Genomic DNA, 20,315 nt, shown 5'->3' on the forward strand with positions numbered 1-20,315 from the left:
CATACATAGATGCACAATATTATATTTTATACATTATACCTATTCAGTCCGTGTGGGTGTTTTACAGTTAAATTCATTTAGAGTCCAAACAATAAAATAATCAATTAACATCATTACGCAATTAAATGGACTAATTGATTATATTAAAGAACAGTAAACATTTCATTTGTAATGAAATAACACAGTTAGTTTATTACCAAAAGGAATGCAAGATTAGTATCTATATGCATAATATTTAAATTGAATAAGTAGCACACAGAATACAGTTTTAATATAACAATTATTAAACTTATAACTAGAAGGATTCATGAACCGAAAAAATACGATGATACTTCCTTAAATATTATTTTAATTTATTAAAAATATGAATTACACTTTAGCCTGCACAGCTATGCATAAAATGAATATAATTCTCCATATGTTTTACATTAGTATTCTAGATTTGAAACTAAAATTACGTTAACAGTGAATAATTGTTTCATTCCAAGATTTCAAAATATTGTCCCAATATTTTGAATTTTTCTGCTATACTCTACTTTTTTTACTTCGACGCAACAGTGTCATCATTCAAACTGAAACTAGTTATTAATATAATTATTTAACATATAATCAAAGTATTAATTAAGACATGTAAGTTATTGAAACATTTGGCGTCAAAAATGAAGTGAATTATAAAAATAAACGTGTGCTTAGACACGCGAAAAATTGAAATAGTGGTGTGGTACGTTAAGCTACACAAATCTTATTGCAATTTTAAATTTAACCGAACAACTACCGGATGTAATGAACTAGTAAGTCACGCGCAATTGATAGATATTAATAATTTTGATGTGGCACGTATAACTTTTATACATTTATTAAATACGAGTGCAATATACTTCGACTAAAATTTGACAAGCTCAAAAAAGAGGTCTCTTACAGATTCAATAATCTCTACAAACTTCATTTAAATAGGTCATCGAGTTTTAAAATCATATAAACTTTACAATTATGTCGCATTTGCAGTATCTTCAAGTGGTCAAGTCACTTTTGAACAATCAAGTCCATCTTTGAAAACTACAAAAATTTCATATTTTTATAACAATATAAAATAAAAAGTAAATTAAATTCTTAATTCCATGTATGGTAATTCCATAAGTCTAATTAAAAAACAACGTATAACAATTCTATACATTTATTATTAGGCCAGAACAATAATAAAAATATAATAATATTACAATATTGAATAATCCTATAAATATAATTTAAATTTATATAATATAAATATAATAATTTATTAATTATATTCTAAATTTAATTTATTATACTATTAAGCTATCAAATTGAATCATAACAGCTAATAAGCTGTTATAAGCCTATAAAATAAAGATAGATCAAAATCGTTACATTTTTACATAATTTCAGCGTCGACTTAAATGATCGTTTGGAATAATTTTGCTGACAGTAAACACTAACGGTGATATTGTAAAAACAATTTTTACAATAGTGTCCGCTAGATTAACTAGCAACTAAGTAAATTTTATATCTAATTAAAATAATGGCTGGTCGATAACAACTTTTGGCACAGTATTTCGGAAGTTATTAATATTTTAATACCTAAGAGAGAGAAAGGAGAGTGCGCCCGAAAAATGACTAGTGATAAAAATAATAGCACCCACACGTATAAAAATATTTAGTTAAATCACGTCGAATTGGTATTAAAATAAATAAGATGTTGTGTAGGTTTTTGCTTAGGACAAACTTGGCGTTTGTATTACATTAGCTGTGTAATCCAAATAACTACTTTTTAAGGAGTTAATTCAACATTTCATTTTTTCAATATGAAACCAAGTTTTCTCTAATCTTGAATATTAAATAAATTCAAAATTTCCTTTAGTATACTAAAAATAACCAAATATACACTCGATTCACTTATTCAGTGAAGTTAAATTTTAACCATCAATTACTAGCAAATATATAATTTGTATATTGCTACTTGTATCTTTATTATTATTTAATTAACTTTAAATGAATTTAAATAATATACAAATTGATGATAATATTCCACCAGTTATTCTTTATTCAAATCTTAAATGCACACTGAATTTGTATTGAAGTTGAAATGACATTTAATTAACTTTAATTTATTACAAAACTGCCTTAATTAATAATAAAGATTATAGATTTCCTCCATTAAGTAGTTGTTTCTCCAAACTGAGCATACTTTAAAAATCTAGCAATAATTTCTTCATGGACATCAGAAAGGATCTAAAAAAATGTGAATACAGTAAAACTTTTATATAACAAACTTTCTTTTAATGAAATTTTTTTTGAGAACCATGATCTTCATAGTTAATCATGCATTAATTTATCACTGCATAACAAATCTGATGTTTCAATATGATGATATGATGTTTAAACAAATAAACTACTGGATAATAAATCTGTAAATATTACTATCAAATACTCAGTTTTATCGTGTAAGATAAATGTAAGTATTGATAGAGAAGCCGGTTAATTTTACTGCATCGCTCAGTTCCAATATTGACATAAACATTATGGATTCTATACATACAAAAAAAATTGAAACTTAAATGATTATCAATTATTGATAAATTCTAAATTCTAAATTAAGTTGATAAAAAGGTTATAAAAAAAAGATGGTATTCCGAAAAGTTCTCTTTCAACCATATTATAAAATCGTGAAAACAATCAAACAAATGTATGAAATCGGAACTTTTTTTGATAAAAGTACAATTTATTTTAATTTATTAGGTTTAAAAATAACAATTTTGAAACTTACAGTTTAGATTAGGATAGTAACAAAGCACAGAAAGGACCGTAACTGACCTTCACAATTACATCATTTTAGCATACAAAAAAAATTTCCTTTGATAGAAAGAAAAGGTATAAGACTGGGTGTAGCTTAGTGGAACGCTAACCTGTCAAAATTAAGAAAAAATTCTCGTTAACTCTTAAATAAAGCAATGAAATCAAATTTGGAACTTTAGGTGTTCTATAGGGGCTCTTGAAGACAACACGAATCTGCACTGAAAAGTCTAAGAAACGGGAAAAAATTTTGGGAATAATTACAACTACCCACAGCTACTAGAGACTTCTATGCTCGCTATGAAATGGAACAAACAAAACCGTCGAAGGATTATTGTCAGACGATACGTTCACAAACAATGATAATGAGACATTTTCACGTTTTTTTAACATACACTTTTTTGGCTCTGAAATTTATAACAGAGAACAGCTACATGAAGTACGGGGCAAACTTATGACCCGTGTTGAATGACAGCTAAACGAGAAAAGTAATAACCTCAAGTGACATAAGATGAGCAATAAATGCTTTTGGTAGTTTTAAAAATGCAGACTGTGACGACATATTTCCTGCACTTCTAACAAGAGGGGCTAGATTTTATAGTCCTCCATCTCTGCTATATATTTAGGACATTTCTAGCTTAAGATAATCAACCTGTAAGCTGGCGAAAGGTCAGGGTGGTGATTATACCTAAATCTAACCATGCTAACTACTATGAAGCAAAATCCTATAGACCAATAAGTCTCACTTCAATTCTTCTTAAGACCATGGAGAAATTTATTGATAGGTACATAAAAGAGAGGACTTTTAAAGAAGAACCATCAACATAAGAAACAACACGCTTACCGAACAGAAAAATTTATTAACACAGTTGAAACATCAAAGCGGGAAAAGCTTTAGAGCTTTAAATGTATACAGTAAGCATTATCCTGGACAATAAAGAGGCTTTTGATGCTATTTGTAAATTGGCACAACAGCATAGATTAGAAACCATGCTTAAGTAACGCTCTATTTTGGGATATTATAATGAAACCAAAGTAATTAAGAGTGTTAAAAAAGGATGCCAACAAGGAAGAGTTCTATCTTCCTATCTTGGTATCTAATTTTAGAATCACTTATTAAAGAGTTAAACAAATATTGTTATACACAAGCCAATGCGGATGACTTAGCTATAGTAGTGGTAGGTAAATTTTCAAACTCAATGATACACATATGGTGTAGTAAGTATAGTCTAGATGTTAATCTAAACAAAACAGAGGTAGTAAGTTTTACCAGGAGAAGAACAGAACATGACAGTCTTAATACACTTAACCAAAATGGATAAAAAATTGGCTTTTAGTCAAAAGTGAAATACTTAGGTATTATTCTATACAGTCAGTTAAGATGGAAATAACATATTAAGGAAAGAGTAAAAAAATCCATGGTTACATTGTAAATATGCAGCAAAACTTTGGGAAAAACTTGAGGCCTTAAACCAAAAAATATGCATTGGTTATACATTTCAGTGATTAAACCTATTAGGTTAACAGAGTATAATGGTGTGACTAGTAATGGAAAAACATGCTTTCTAGTGAGGATAAGTGCAGAAAAGACCTATGTTAAACAAGAACCAGTCATACGACAGACTGAGCAATCCTTCAAAGTGTTACCCAAAATATGGCGTAGAGAACGACACAGGAAAATATGGAATTACCTTGTAGTACCCAGACAATCAAAATTTATTATCAGGACACCCAGTCTACTACTGAGGAATCTTAATAACATGACATCAAATAAGTACTCTGACTGGATTACTTACAGGACACAGTCATCTGCTTAAACATCTTTATTCAATGAGGGTGACAGAATGACCACTACTCAGGAAGTATGGAATAAAAGGAGAAGATTAATTTCATATTATGTGTGAATGATACCCTGACTACATTAAGATCTATACTTTGAGAAAAACTTTTTCCGAAAAAGAAGATATCGAAAAATTAAAACACAAAGATGTACTTAATTTTGTCAGAGAAACAGGACTCTTTGAACAATAATTGGTATTCAACAATGTCGACACTTCGGTAGAAACACTTATGTGAATCGGTAGGGGGTGTGCACAATGGACTTACAGGTTTGAGTGCATAGGTAGTTCTCACTCACCTCGATAACAACTTAAACTAACTTAACATAAAATATAAACAATTTGAAATTTCTGTATTCAGCACTGTACTATCATCACATTACATTTAAAAATATTGTTACAAGGATTATATTAGAATAAATCTACTTAAATTAAATATAAATGTGGTTATAATTAATTATAAGTTTCTAGGTATATACAATATATAAATATTGAAATAAAATATTATTTTTAAAGTAATTAAAAAGTGTAATGGAAAGACTCAAGAAGGCAGGAGCAAAATCCAAAAATATCATATTATTGAATTTTATATGTTAAAATCTACTTAGCTATAAAATCATCAATAAATGGGTATAAAAAACCTTCATTGGCCAGTCAATTCTTAGAATACTCAATGTCGTCTTTAAATTCAATAAAGATAATGAAAGAAATAATGTATATACATGGGAAATCAACAGGCAACAACAGGAATACAACACAGTTTTTCCACTTAAAGAATAATATAATAAACAATAATGCTATTACACATTTACAATATTAATCATATACATAAATATTATGATAAAACATCTACAAAATAAATAAAATATATATATTAAATAAACAATACAAAAATACATCTTAGCCAACTCACGACTCACTGTTAATACTAGAAGATACCACTACCCATCTCCTGACTAAATAAGTGGTGCCATCTAAACATCAACAGAACATACATTTCAACCCTCTTTTTGATCAGTCATATGAACTGATTGACAGTTTTCCATCTCTTCCTATTTAACATTCTGTAATGTACCCATAGATGTAAAGAGTTATCTTTCTTAACGACTAAAACTATTGGACTAGCATAGTCAGTACAGCTAGGTCTAATGTCATCTCTTAACTATTCATCTATTTTTTTATTAACTTGATATATTTTTGTACCAGTAAATACAATTCTAGTCTTCTTAATAAAGTTTTATCTTTATAAATTGCGACTTCATCCAAATTTAACATAAATGACCTTCGACTGAGATTCATATTATTAATAATATCAACTAAAGCGTTTGTTTCTATACCAACTAGTTCACTTATATGATTTCAAGAATTAATGATACCATTGACTTGATTCATATGTACTTTAAAATTTTTATATCTTTGACCACTATCAGTATTTAGTCGACTGATCGATGGCCAATGATGACACATTGTAACCTAATTTCTCACATAAAAAATATTTAAATATTTTATTAACATCATGGCAGAACCTAGAATGGTGACCCTTTGCACCACATTTATAATAATTTTTGCTGGACGACCCTCTTGTTTATATAATTTTCATGAAATATTAGGTGATTTATTCAAAGTTTTTCGACTTTACATTTGCTATTATGTTCAACTTGATAAAAGTTATGATAAAACATTTATAATAAAAAACATATAAATCAAATAAAAACAAAGTCATCAATAAACAACATATAAACAAGTGTTAGCCCACTCAACTCACACAACACTCATTGTTAATACTAGATGAATGCGCACAATGGACCAACAGGTCTGAGTGCATGGGTATTATGTCCACCTCGATAATAACTAATACTAGATGATACCACTATCCACCTTCTGATATAATAAGAGATGCCATCTAGACATCAACGGTACCCATATATATACACACACACACACTACCATGTAGGTACCATTGAAGTCTAGATGGCACCACTTCCATGGTCTAGAGGTGGGTAGCAGTGTCATCTAGTAGTAACATCGGGGAAACTTAAATCAAGTGTTGAATGAGTTTTTGGTCATCTAAGACATGTTATCGTTGTTGTGTTCATTTAATTCATATGTTTTTGTTTATGAGTATTTTATCGTAACTTGATGTTTACATGAATAATACTATATATATTGTAAAGATATTTGCGACATAAAGACGGCTGATATGAGTGTAGATGATGTGGGGATCATGTTAAGTGGAAGTTTAGGATAAGAGTGGCCGACCCCAAGTAGTTGGGATTAAGGCGAGGAAAAAGAAGAAAATATTGTAAAGAATATTATACTTTGTTTATTATAATAATCTTAAAGATAAAAACTGTTATATTCCTGTAATTGCCTGTTAAATTCTCACACACACACACACATATATATATATATACTATTATAATATAAAATAAAGTAAATAGAATACTATCGGATAAGTATTTTAATATTTAACAATTATAAGTTTACAGTTGGTTTATAAAATCATATATAATCATACCTTTTGTTCTTCTAGCTATTTGTTAAAAATTTAATTTTCACTGTAATAAAATAATTATTCTTAGTCAATATTTAAGAATTATAATAACATATTTGATTTATTAATAATAATAATTATTGAATATTTTAACAAATTAAGATATTTTTTAGACATCGTATACAGTTGTAAAGAAATGGGATAAATTTATCAAAAAAAAAATTTACAAACCTACTATACATTTTTCTTAATTATACTAGCTTATACATTTTAAGTGATAATCCTAGAAAAGGGATTTGTTTTATATATGTAAATAGTTGAGTAGATAATTATAAATTCTACCTAAGTTAAAAAAATAATTAATAAGTGTTCAATGAATACAATAATTTACTTTTTATGTGAATTTAAATAGGCATGTTAGAAGTAATATCTATTTTAAGAATTTATACTAAATATATACATTTAATAGTAAAAAATAATAATAGGTTCCCATTTCATTTTATAAAGGTAACCCTTCATAACTAATGTGCAGCAGCTCAAATAAAGTCTATACAGAGGTAATTCTTTTAACGATAGTCACTCAATTTCTCCTAAAATTATAATTTATTTATGAACTTTTTTTTGTCTTGTTGTAGTAACATATGTATGTTTAGTTATTTGCTATGATATATTTTTTATATTCATCTTTCATATCTTATAGGGGTGTCAACTTTATTTTTTTAAATGGAAACATATATATTTTACTAGCTTATAAAATATAAATTGATCTAATGACTGGTCAATAATAACTTTTGGACTAGTATTTCAAAAGTTATTATTAATTTAAATTAATTTTTAAAGTACTTACTGGAGGTGAGGAGTGGGTACTGCTATTTCTATCATTAGATATTTTTTGGCCTCACTCTTCCGCCCACCAAAGTATAAAAATGTTGAAAACTTATTAAATATTGGTCCAAAAGTTATTATTGACCAGTCATATTCTAAATTAGATCATTTTATACTTTATAATCTAGTGAAATAATTATTTTGAGAGAAATTTAGTGGCTAGTGTTAAAAGAATCACCTTGAATACAAGATGATATTTATTCCAATAATAAATGAAATAAATAAAATATAATTGTTCTTTATGTAAAAAATAATTTATTAGTACTTACATACAATGACCATTACATAGGTTTATTTCATTATTCGTAAGTGTTTAATTTATTGTAGTAGGAGAGGTGGAAGATTTAAACGATGTAGACGAAGGTAAAATGAAATGTTGTCTATTATTAAAATCCATATCATTTGAAGCACAAGTCAGTTCAGTTAATAAACATAATTTTCTATTGGTGAGAATTTGAAGATATGAATTAAACTAACACAAGTATATAGAATTATAATAACGTACGATAAACAAAATTATTCTGATAATCGTAAACTAATTACAATATTTTTAAAAGTTGTAACTACACTAGATAATATTATACTTACCAGAGGCTCACTTTTTTGGAATAAATCCATTATGAATGGTGTAATAAAATAAGATCAACTCTGAACTCATAAATAAAGAGTGCGAACCAATAAGAGAAAAGCGTGTGGCAACTATTATTAAAAGTAATAACACATAATGGAATCAATATGATAAAATTAAACAATAATCAGAATTACTCTCAATCCACTCCGGGAAAACACTACACCATAATAAAATTTTAAGATAACGTTTAAAAGCGAACTATTAGAACCATTTTTACTAGAAATTAAATTAAACATAGTTTTTTTTTTAATATTATTCATAACTTATAATGCATATTAATATTATTATTATTAATATTGCCTTCATGTTAGTGATGAATACCGTATACACGCATACATTTAAAGTGAAAATTATTATAATATGACAAGTTATGATTATGATGTTAAATTACGATTATATGGTATTAATTATGTCATTTCAACAACTTAATTTAAAAACGTTACTCATGTAATACAGTACTTTTCTATTAAAATATTATATGAGTTAACTGAAATTTGTACATAATAGTTGTTTTAACAAAACGTAATATAGAATACCAGTAGTCAATGTAATACCTCAATGATGATATTTCATCTACAAATAACTACTAAATTGATATTTCCCTACGTATCACTCAATCTAATGTAATGTTAATACCAATATTTCCATATGTGCACGTTTCACCTCCAGTCATCATTGTAACATGGGATGAACATAAAAAATATATAACAGATAAATGGAGATGCATATGTCAACTATCAAAAGCCAAAAAAAAATATTAGATTAAGAAAAAATATTATTTTTGAAGAAATTGAGTAGCTAGTGCTTAAAGAATTGTACGGTAATGGCAACATATTTTTTTTTTTGGAGATCTAATTCGTTAACTAAGGTTACCAAGCTTTTTATTGGCCTGTGGCTAAAAGGAGATAAGCATAGGCGTAACAAGTGTCACTGGTTGTACCGATGACGGTCCTTCATAGACACGGTTCCTTTGGACGAGAATCCCATCACCCCACTTTAAAACTTGTGAGTGTTGAGCGGACAGTGAAACCAAATATTAAAAAAAATATTTTACTTTCCCATGAATAATTTCTGTGGATGCCATTGCCTGCGTATATTGTAAATGCTTTATAAAAAACGTTGTTTTTGATGATTTACCTTTTTATTATTTTACCCGCTTAAAATTAAGAATAACATAGAAATTATATTACAAACAATGGCTGCTACGGTTGCATACCAGTTTTTAATAACTTAATTACCGGTATTGTAATTTATGTATAATAATAAACAAAAAACTATTGTAATTTTCGTATATGTCATTAATTATAAATTAGAGTAATATGTCTTATATTTCCATGTCGGAGAGATAAACGTGAACAGTAATTTTGTTTTTATGCACAGCTTTAATTAAAATTTTTCTCAGGATAAAATATAAACAATATTTTTAATGCTGACAGTTATTAAAACCTATATTTAACCATACGTATATTTTATTCGTTTTAATTTGTGACTTAGATTAAACAACTACACATTTAAGCTAAAAATAAGAATACATGAATATTAAACATTAAATATATAAATCACCAAAAGTATATTATTTTAACTTTTATTTGATTTATTGCAGGTTTTGCTGTTTTAAATTTATTTTGTCAATGTTTTTTAACAGTGCACCAGTAGGTTACATTATATATAATCTAGCATAGACTAGGAGAAATTTTTTCTCCCAGTTTATATAACTTTAAACAAAACGTACTCATTTTAAATTTATTATAACTTTTGTTGTATGGTAAAAAGTGGCTAATGAGGCAGAGCACACTGTCACGGATTTGACTCAGTCGCGGTCGGTTCGTTTTGCCGAGTGTAGTAACTGGAATCGCCATCCCTGTCACCGGCGACAGTTAACCACATCTATTTTAAAGTATTCGTGGTTAAGAAACCTACTCTTCGGGAAGGCGTCTATGATCTATAAGTCATGATATTATTTCAGTACTTTCCCTTCTGCAAACATAGATTAAATTGGGCTAATTAGATATATTTTATCATTATCCTGATCAAGACAAAATTATTACTTATTTAGAAACATTTTATTTTATTTTTTAATTACGTATGTTATTACAAAAATGTCTATAATAAAAAGGGCTTATAACGTTCTGATTTTCACGCAATTTATAATCATAAAGATTTTAGTAATAACGTTACAACTACTAAAAAACAATTAGAATCCTAAAACATAAAAAAAACTGGTAACGTTTAACGAAAAATGTATAATAACGACATCGACACATAACTTAAAACGAAATAAAACAAAAATCAAAACTAAACAGACCGTAATGATAAACGTATTGATGATGATTCGCCATAAAAATTACGTATAAATGTACGAGTAGGTATGATTTTAGTATAATGAAATATATATAGTATTTTATTATAATACTACCTCTAATTGTTTCGTTAAGCGATATTTTTTTCATATAAATTTACATGTTGAAAAATGTATTTATTTTTATAAACTATAGTAAATATTAAAATTGTTGTAAAAAATTTTTTTATAATTTTAAGGGTAGTTTTTAGGGGTAACTTTCGAAAGTTAAATGGGAACCTATTATCATTTTTTTACAATGAAATGGAGAGTGGAATACATAACTTTAACGCTTAATAACGTACAAATAGCGTTCATTTATTACTTTTAACTTTTTTGAAAAAATGGAGATCTATTTTAATTTTTAATATTTTTTCGTACCAAAGCTAAAATTTTACAAAGTTAACAGAAAATATGTTGTGACCTACACAATATTGTTATTACAGCAAGACTTAAAAGCATCATATTCAAACTTATTTTGAATGGAGTTTTTTTTTTTTTACTAAATATAGCTATAATACTCTTTGCAATATAGATGGGTTCAGTGTCGGTTTGTGGGTGCTGGTGGTGGGGGTACGACTTTAAATATAATACCGCTAGTTATAGGGATAAAAAAATGTCAAATTAAATATAATAAAATAAAACACATTACACATATTATTATTTTAAAGGTCGCAGTAGAAAATAGAAATGAAAATAATAATAGCGATTTTACTATTATAGCACCGATAACGACGAGTGTACACGAATTAATTCTAAAAATAAATTACCCATTATAGTAATATACTAATATTTTACTGTATGGATTATGCTGCCGGTCGTTTAAAACCCGTACATAAGGTTGCAGCTAAGCCTTGCTCGCACGCACATAATAGTAGTGATGGGCATAATCGAATGATTAGTAATCGAGACATTTTCATAATCGAGTGAATCTCTCGAAAAATCACTCGAAGTTAAAATCGTCTGCTCGTATGATAAGAATAATCAACTATTATTATTTATCGAGAGAATCGAAAAATTATTCGAAATATGAATAAATATACCTATAGTAAATAATTATTAATTTAATTTTGCTTTTTTTATTTGTTGGTGTTTATTTATAATTAATATATTAAACTATAATTTAGGAATAATAATAACAATAATATATTAATAATGCATTATTAATAAGTGCTTTAAATAAAAGTCAAGTTGTTATTTTTTTTATTTAATAATTATTACCTATATTTAAAAAAAACCGATAACAAATTTAAAAATAAAAACATAAGATAAGGTAGCAATAGCCTGCTTGACCATCATAATTAAAACACCTAATTCCACACCTAATTGATTTTTCATAAATTCACAACTAGTGAGAGAATCAGAACTCAGTAGTTTAACCAGTTCAGGACAAAACTTTGTTCTAATCGTCACATACTTCCCAAAATTGTGACAGATAAGGTGTTGCCATGAGTAGCGATTGAACGAGTTGAAAATAAGACACGAAGTCAACAATTTAATAATAATTCGACTATAATTTATGCTAAATAAAAACTTAAAAATAGTATTCTCTCGTTTCATCGTTTCATGGACATCATTCGAAATAACTTTTATTCGATTATATACATTTCAAGATCAAAAAATCATTGTTTTTATAATAAACGAGAAATCATTAGAAATAATCACTCGATTACAGAATAATCAATATTATTCTAATATTATTTATTAAAAAAATCAGAATATCTCGATTATATAATAGATATGATTTCAATAATCGAAATATCTCGATTAAGCCCATCACTACATAATAGCACACCTCGCTTATAGTATACGTTTCTGCATGTTGTTCGGACGACGCTGTTGGTCGTTCAAACACTGCTTGTGTGTGCATGCGTAATCGTATATACTGAGGGAAACAACTTTAATGTCCTCACACGACAAATGTATTATAACTATTTTACTATTTAAAAATTTGCATTTTTAATAAAAAAGTAGAATTAAGAATATACAATTAATTTTCTTCTTTTAATTAATTTTAATAGGGGGTGCGGTCATCCCGTCGTCCAAGCCATGCCATGAGCCATCCCACTGATGGGTTTAAGGTATTTTTTTTCTTCACTAAATAAAAAATTGTCATCCTATTTGATTCTATTAGGTCTTCGTGTAAATAATGAAAAAGTAATTCCAGTACTTAATTTTTAGCTTATTAGATCATAATTTTGGAAAAAAAGTCATTTACATTTAATTATCCCTCCTTAATTGAAAAAAGTTCTAGGAAATACACCTGCTTCAGAATAAGCTATAGATCTATACAAGTAAAAACAATTATTAGTTACTAATTGTGTACAAAAAACATTAAGCAATTTAGAAATATACGTTAACATGTTTATACATCGTAAAAGCTAATTGAAATGTTAATGTGCAAGTATTGTTATTTTCTTTATTACCCTAATTAACTTTACACGTTACAACTGACTGCTCTAAAAGACAACTCGTAACTATTTGAATTCCGTACATGATAATTTTTTACTATAAATTAATAAAACGTTTATATTCTTAACAAGAATTGTATACAAATATTTTGACTTAATTATTGAGCTGTAGAAGACGAAAACACTATCACATTCTTTTTACACTTATTAGTGCTGAAAATATTGTGCATGATATCTTCTTCCATGAAATAAGGTGGTTACTTGCTGTTCCAAGGTGATCGTCGCGGACACAAAATGGACCGCCAAACTGATAACAGGATTTCTTTATGATAAAAAGTCAATGCATTTACCAGCATGCAATCTTTATCGCGTGTGTCCAAATTCCATTGAACTACTTTATTAATAATTTTACAATTATAAATTAATAGTATTCAGACACTGTATTACGTAAAGTATATTTAATTGACGTTCGATTATTATTAAATTTTTTTTTGTTACTGCTGTATATTATTCATTTTTAATTAATATCTTATCAATGACAAAGTTTTATTTTATGTATTTTTTTGTTGTTATTATTACAATTATATAAATTTTAAATTGTAAGTCTTTTGCTCAAAATATTATTTAGAAATTTGATTATCTTTTACATTGAAGTTATTTTTTTATAATGGATACTGAGACAATTAAGGATACAACACATTCAGATACCACTGGCAAAGATGAGCCTTTACTTTCGGATAACACTATCATAGCAGAAAAAGTAATTTTAAGAACATTATTCATCATAGTTCTACGAACAAAATATATGTTTATATTTTATATTTAGGTTGATAAATCATTAAAATCTGAGTCAACAGATGATCAAATATGTTCTAATGCTGTTGAAAACCCAACTAAAATTGAGTCCAAAGCAGCAATTCAGACTGAAGTTGAAAAATCTACAAATGTTTCTTTTGAATCTATTGATACTACAAAACTAGAAAATTCAAGTTACAATATCAATATCAACAATAATTCTAACACAAATAATGATGATATTTGTGAAAGTATCTCTTCTACAACAAATTCTTTGAATGATGTTGTAAGTTCAAATATTGATAATAAAAGTGCAGTTATAAATAATTCAGAAAAATTAGTAAACTCTAATTGTGATACTATTATAAAAGAAAGCTTAGATATTTTAGAAGAAGAAAAAAATATAGAAATTGAAGTAGCTCAAAAAGTTGAAGAAGAAAAAAACCAGTCGGTTGCTGAAGATAAATCTCTTGGAATCACTAATGGTTTAGAAACAAAAGAAGTTGATTCTCCTTTAAATGACAGTTTTGTAACCTCAGTTCAAGAATTATCTATTTCAGTATCTAATGATGAACAAATTGAAGAAATTATCACTAAGTCAGTAGATCAACAAAAAGAAATTGCTTCTGATACTGAAATAAAAAATTTAAATGACGAAGAAGATGACAGAATTTCTGCATCTGGTTTTGTAGATGTAAGAGACTACGTTGAGGAAGAATGTATAGATGAACAAGATTGTGAGGATGAATGTGAATATGAAGAGGTAAAAACTTTTCATAATTATTAAATTAATCATATAAAGTTTAGGAATTTTCTATTTATCTAATTGTTTATTATATTTTTTTCCTGGATTAGTATTTATCGGTGTTTATTTATTATCAATATTATCACGACATAGGTGTACAATGTCCACTAAACACTGAGCAATCATCAACTGTCAGTCATTGTATTTTTGTTTTGTTTATTTTTTGACATATAAGTGTACAATTTCTTATTTAAAGCTTAAAACTTAGTCTTAACGCTGATTCACTTAAAACTAAATTTTATTTAATAACTCTGTATTAATGTTTTTTGTTCATATGTCAAGGTGATTTATTTGTAATTATCATAAACCAAAAGAAAAATAATATTGAGAATTTTTTTTATGTCATTTAGATTTTTGTTTTTCTCAATTTACTAATAATAAATAATTTTTAACATTCATCCCTTACACTTTATAATAGTGTCAACTTTATTTTTTCAAATGGCAACATGTATAATTAACTAGTTTAATACATAATGATCTAATAAAGAAAATAACTGGTCGATACCCAACCCTTAGTATTTCAAAATTTTATAGTGATGACTGAAGGTATGATGTGGTTGTTGTTATTTTTATTATTAGTTATTTCCCTGCTGAAATCTTTTTTTATCTAGTTATAAAAATGTAAATAGTTTCCAAAATACTGGTCCAAAAGTTATTTTCAACCAGTCATTTTCTTAATTACATCATTATTTATTATACAACTAGTTAATTATGTATGTTTCCTTTAAAAAACTTGAAGTTTACACCCTTATAAGGTATTTGTATCTATTTTGTCACAGTTTATAAATTGAGAAAACATGTAACTCTAAAATACCAAAAAAAAAATTAATATTATTTCTATTTTCTGATTAATTAAATGGTTCATGATAAATGAATATATGAACATATTTTTCTTTTTCCGGCTTTAAAATTCTTTGAGGATTTTTACCGCCAAAATTACCTTCATCCATTTCTCTCTATCATATTCTATAACTTGCCAATCTGCCCCATCTTCTTGGGCTACCGCATTCCATACCTCATTTATACTGTCTATCCATCTTCTTCGTGATCTTTCTCTTGGTCTCCTCTCCGCTACCTTACAAGTAATAATTTTTTTTATTAAGCATCCATCTGCTCACCACACATGTTTGGCCCATTGCATTCTTATACTTTTAATATATTGCACAATATTTTCCTTTTTGTATAAGTTTTTTAGCTGGACATTTGATCTCAGTTCCCATTGTGTTTGTATATTATATGCTGGACCATGTATTCTCCTTAAGATTTTCCTTTCAAATTTTCTCAATTTCTCTTTGTCACCTTTAGTTGTGGACTATGTGGTACATGCATAAGTCAGAACTGGTTTTATGTAGTTTATATAAAGTTTTCCTTTGACTTTTTTTAATATCGTTTTTGATTTAAAAATGGTCTCCATTGCGAAATAACATTGATTTAATGCATTCGGCCTCACATTTATTTCTTCGTGCATAATATTCTTGTTATTTAGAATTACTCCAAGGTATTTAAATTCTTTAATTTGTTCGAATTCATTATTTTCGACTTAAAGGTTGGAGCTATCTACTGGTCCTCTTGTTACTACCATGTATTTTGTCTTCCCCACATCTACCACTAAACCCATATTTTTACTTGCTTTCATTAATTTCTTCAAATTCATTTGAACTTCTGCTCTAGTATTCCCAGTGATTATGATGTCATATGCGTATGCAAGTAGTTGTCCTCTATCGAGTGCCCCGGCTTCTCCGTTTGACACTTCTTGGACCACACTTTCTTATGCTATTTTAAAAAGTATGGGTGACATAGCATCCCCTTGTCTTGGTCCATTTTTGATTTCAAAAGCTGTAGACAGTCCCAAGTTTTACTCTACTATACGTTTTACTGTTGCATAATTTTACCATTTTTATAGGGATGTCAAATCTTCTGAGCGCCTACCATAGCATCTCACTGTCTACGCCATCATAAGCCTGTTTATAATTTACAAATACCATATGCAGATCCTTTGTGTATTCATAGTGCTTTTCCATTAATTGTCTCACTACAAATATATGGTCTGTTGTTGATGTTCCTTTTCTGGATTCATTTTGGTATTCTCCTACAGCTTCTTTAGGGTATCTTTTTAATATTATTAATGATAAGACCTTGTATCCTGTAATTATTAGTGTTATTCCTCTGTAGTTTTTTACTTTCCCCCTATCTCCTTTTTTGAATATTGGGCATATAAGTGTTTCATTCCAACTATCCGAAATCCTTTCTTCTTCCCATATTTGTAGAATTACCAAATGTAGTTCCCTTTCTATTTTTAACCTCCTAACTTCCACAATTCTGAGTTAATCCTGTCTTTACCTGATGCCTTATTATTTTTCAGGGTGTGTATTATCTTTTTTATTTTATCCCGACTAGGGGCAAGTACTTCCTGGTTTACTGTATTATAAGCTCTGATTTCTTGGTCAATACTGTCATTACCCAGTACTTTATTTAGTAATTCTCTAAAATACTCATTGAACTATCATTTCTGGGCCAGATATCACGGCACCATTTTTATCTACTTGAGATAATATCTGTGGGATAAAGCCAGATTTAATTGACTTGCATCTTTTAAAAAATTTTTTTAATTGTATTTAAATCTTTCAATCTCTTCAATCCTAGATATTTCTGACATTATTTTCTCTTTTCTTATCAGCTTTGTCACTTCCTTTTGATTTCAAATTCTCTTATGTTTTCAGGTGTGGGTAACTGGATTGCTTTAATCCTAGCATTGTTACATTCCTGGATTCCTTTTCTACAACGATCGTTGAAACATTTATTTCTTTTTGGCCTCTGTGTGAATTGCACTACACTCTCCGCTGTTTCTATTATTGAATTTTTAACCATCTTTTATTTGTCCTCCAATTCTTCAATACTTTTATTCTTTTTTTATTTTTTTTACTTTTGCATCAATTAAGCCTATAACAGATTGTCAGCATCCTTGGTTCATCATCACTTATTTCAAATTTTTATGGTTACAGTTTAAATTGATCATTATTTATAAAATTATCTATTTGTCTGTATATAACTTTAAGTTAATATTCAGACTAAATAAAATATCCCTTAAAAGATATAAAAGATATATAAATAATTAGAACAATTATTGTATGTACAATAGTATTTTAAATTAAATTAAAAAATTATTTTTTTAATTATGTAAATTATGGATTCATGTTTCAATTTTTTAAGTCTTCAAAACTTTAAGATTCAGTTTTGGCACTATGATTTTAAATGCTCTGGAAAAATGTGAGGCCAAACCATATTAAAAAACTTTGGAATGATTTTTTTTGTGTTAGATAGCAGTCCCTTCCTTTCTCATTGCATCAAGACAGATTATTATTATTTTTCAAAAGTTATATTTGGGTAATTCATATATATTTCAGGAATCTATTCAAACCAAAGATCAAGAACAATCTACTGTGCCTGTCAGTGTGGATGATGATACAAATGATCCACAATATATACCTAGACGAGGAAGATTTTATGAACATGATGATAGAATGGCTTATAGTACTTCAGGAAGCGAGTTAGTAACTATAAAAATAATAAACTCATTATTAAATTGTCAGTTAATCATTAAACTAATGCAATAATTATTACATTATTGAGTAGTTATTTTTATTTATTTTTTTTTTTTGTAGAGTGGTTATTTTAATCATTAAACGTTTTTACTTATAAAATTCAATTTTGTTTAAGTATTTTTATTTTAAGTATATTTTTATTTTAAATACTAAATATTCTTCATTTATGATTACATTTGCACTTCATAATTCTATAATAATAATAAGAACCAAAAATATTAATACAATTTAGCATAGATTATTTTTAAATTTAACTAAATATTTTTTTTATTGAAACTAATACAAATCTATAAACATTTTGGGGTCCAATATTTTTGATAGCATAAGACCTTTATTTCCAATAAATAACTAGTCATTAAAACTGTCAAATTTTGAGCAGCTCTTACTCTTGTTGTATGGGTCTGCATTGTTATAAAATATATAAAACTTTTTCATAGGAATCTACTATAGACTTCTATCTTCAATGTTTATTTTAGTGTTTGAATAATTTAATTTTATTGAAGGCATAAGTATTATTACATTTTAGAGTACACTTAAATAAATATATTTTTGTACTAACAATATCTTAACAAAATTGTTTTAATATCAAAGTGAACCTCCTCTAATTAATTTTCATTAATTAATCCTTAAAAAAAATAAATAAGTTATTAATAAAAAAAGAAAATCTAACTATTTGAAATACTGTTGAAATGTCTTTAAGAATACTTTTTGCTTTTAGTATTCAATTATATGTTTAAAAATATATTTAAAAAGTATTTTTTATATGACTGATTAAATTATACTGTTGTTTGATACTCATTACTAAATAATAATTTTGGTTAAAAACTTAAATTTTACAATATAGTGACTAAAAACCTTGTGCAATATTTTAACTGGAATAATTGAGTTATTTTTTTATTGGTAACATTTTATTTTATTTATCACGAACCTAAAATTTTAAAATAACCATTGTATTAGAATATGTATAGTCCAAAAAATAGTTCTAAGTAATACTATAAATGTGATTTAGCACACAAATTTTTAATAATTAACCTATAACATCTCTAATAAATTATAATTTATTTATTTAATAAATCGAACATTTTTAGAGCGGAAGATGAAGAGAATGATATATTTGAGGGAGAAGAAAGCACTAGTAAATCTTTTCAAGATGGAGAAGTAGTCAAAAAAAAAAAGATATTGGCCATATCAAAGGTTGCTACTACTACTCAAGGAACTTTATCTACTATTTCTTCCCAGAAAGATTCTGCTGGAACACCTGATGGTAAACCTTTAAGAAAAAGTAGACCTGATGCAGTTGACAAGTGGGTGCATGACAAATATGATGAACACCAACAGAGTCCAAAGAGTACAGCAGAGTTAGTTAGAGCATATGGCTATAATATTCGAGTTGAGAGTGAACCTCCTAAAGCTAGACGTCATCATAAATATGGGTAAAAACAATATATTATAATATATCACTTCCATATGTATATTACATAACCTGTAATTATATGCATATATGTATTATTTGAGCCACTTTGAAGGGTCCCAAGTCAGTGCAATTTTGTCATAAGATTATATAGAAATATAGGAATATTTTTTTTTTAATGAGGAGAGGGTATGCCCTTTTAATCCCCCCTAATACTATAACCTCATTAACAACATATTACCTAGTTTTGATGTCAATTAATAAAAAATTGTACTGACTAATGGAATTTTTGGTATA

At 27.2% G+C, this 20,315-nt stretch overlaps 1 protein-coding gene and 1 long non-coding RNA gene across 6 annotated transcripts in view; one reads left to right on the plus strand and one right to left on the minus strand.

The window, feature by feature from the left end:
- Positions 1-2,033: 2,033 nt before the first annotated feature.
- LOC126897779 (uncharacterized) lies at positions 2,034-8,905 on the minus strand. 5 transcript variants are annotated; one of them, XR_007702198.1, is made up of 5 exons: positions 8,614-8,901; positions 8,295-8,465; positions 7,165-7,204; positions 2,783-2,921; positions 2,034-2,544 (listed from the first exon to the last, which is right to left on the minus strand). It is a non-coding gene; the product is annotated as an uncharacterized LOC126897779 (long non-coding RNA). The 5 variants fall into 5 exon arrangements; XR_007702196.1 differs by having other exon boundaries at positions 8,295-8,497; XR_007702197.1 differs by having other exon boundaries at positions 2,034-2,247; positions 2,318-2,544; positions 8,295-8,821.
- Positions 8,906-13,833: 4,928 nt separating this feature from the next.
- The window catches only part of LOC126897552 (probable WRKY transcription factor protein 1), a 9,810-nt gene continuing 3,328 nt past the window's right edge, over positions 13,834-20,315 (plus strand). The window contains exons 1-4 of the mRNA XM_050671243.1: positions 13,834-14,165; positions 14,232-14,963; positions 18,410-18,552; positions 19,696-20,040. Coding sequence (XP_050527200.1) covers positions 14,073-14,165; positions 14,232-14,963; positions 18,410-18,552; positions 19,696-20,040 — 1,313 coding nt within the window. The 5' untranslated portion in view covers positions 13,834-14,072. The remainder of the gene's footprint in view (positions 14,166-14,231; positions 14,964-18,409; positions 18,553-19,695; positions 20,041-20,315) is intronic.

The sequence above is a fragment of the Daktulosphaira vitifoliae genome, unplaced genomic scaffold (assembly GCF_025091365.1).
Source record: "Daktulosphaira vitifoliae isolate Bord-2020 unplaced genomic scaffold, ASM2509136v1 Scaffold_2, whole genome shotgun sequence".
NCBI classification, from domain to species: domain Eukaryota; kingdom Metazoa; phylum Arthropoda; class Insecta; order Hemiptera; family Phylloxeridae; genus Daktulosphaira; species Daktulosphaira vitifoliae.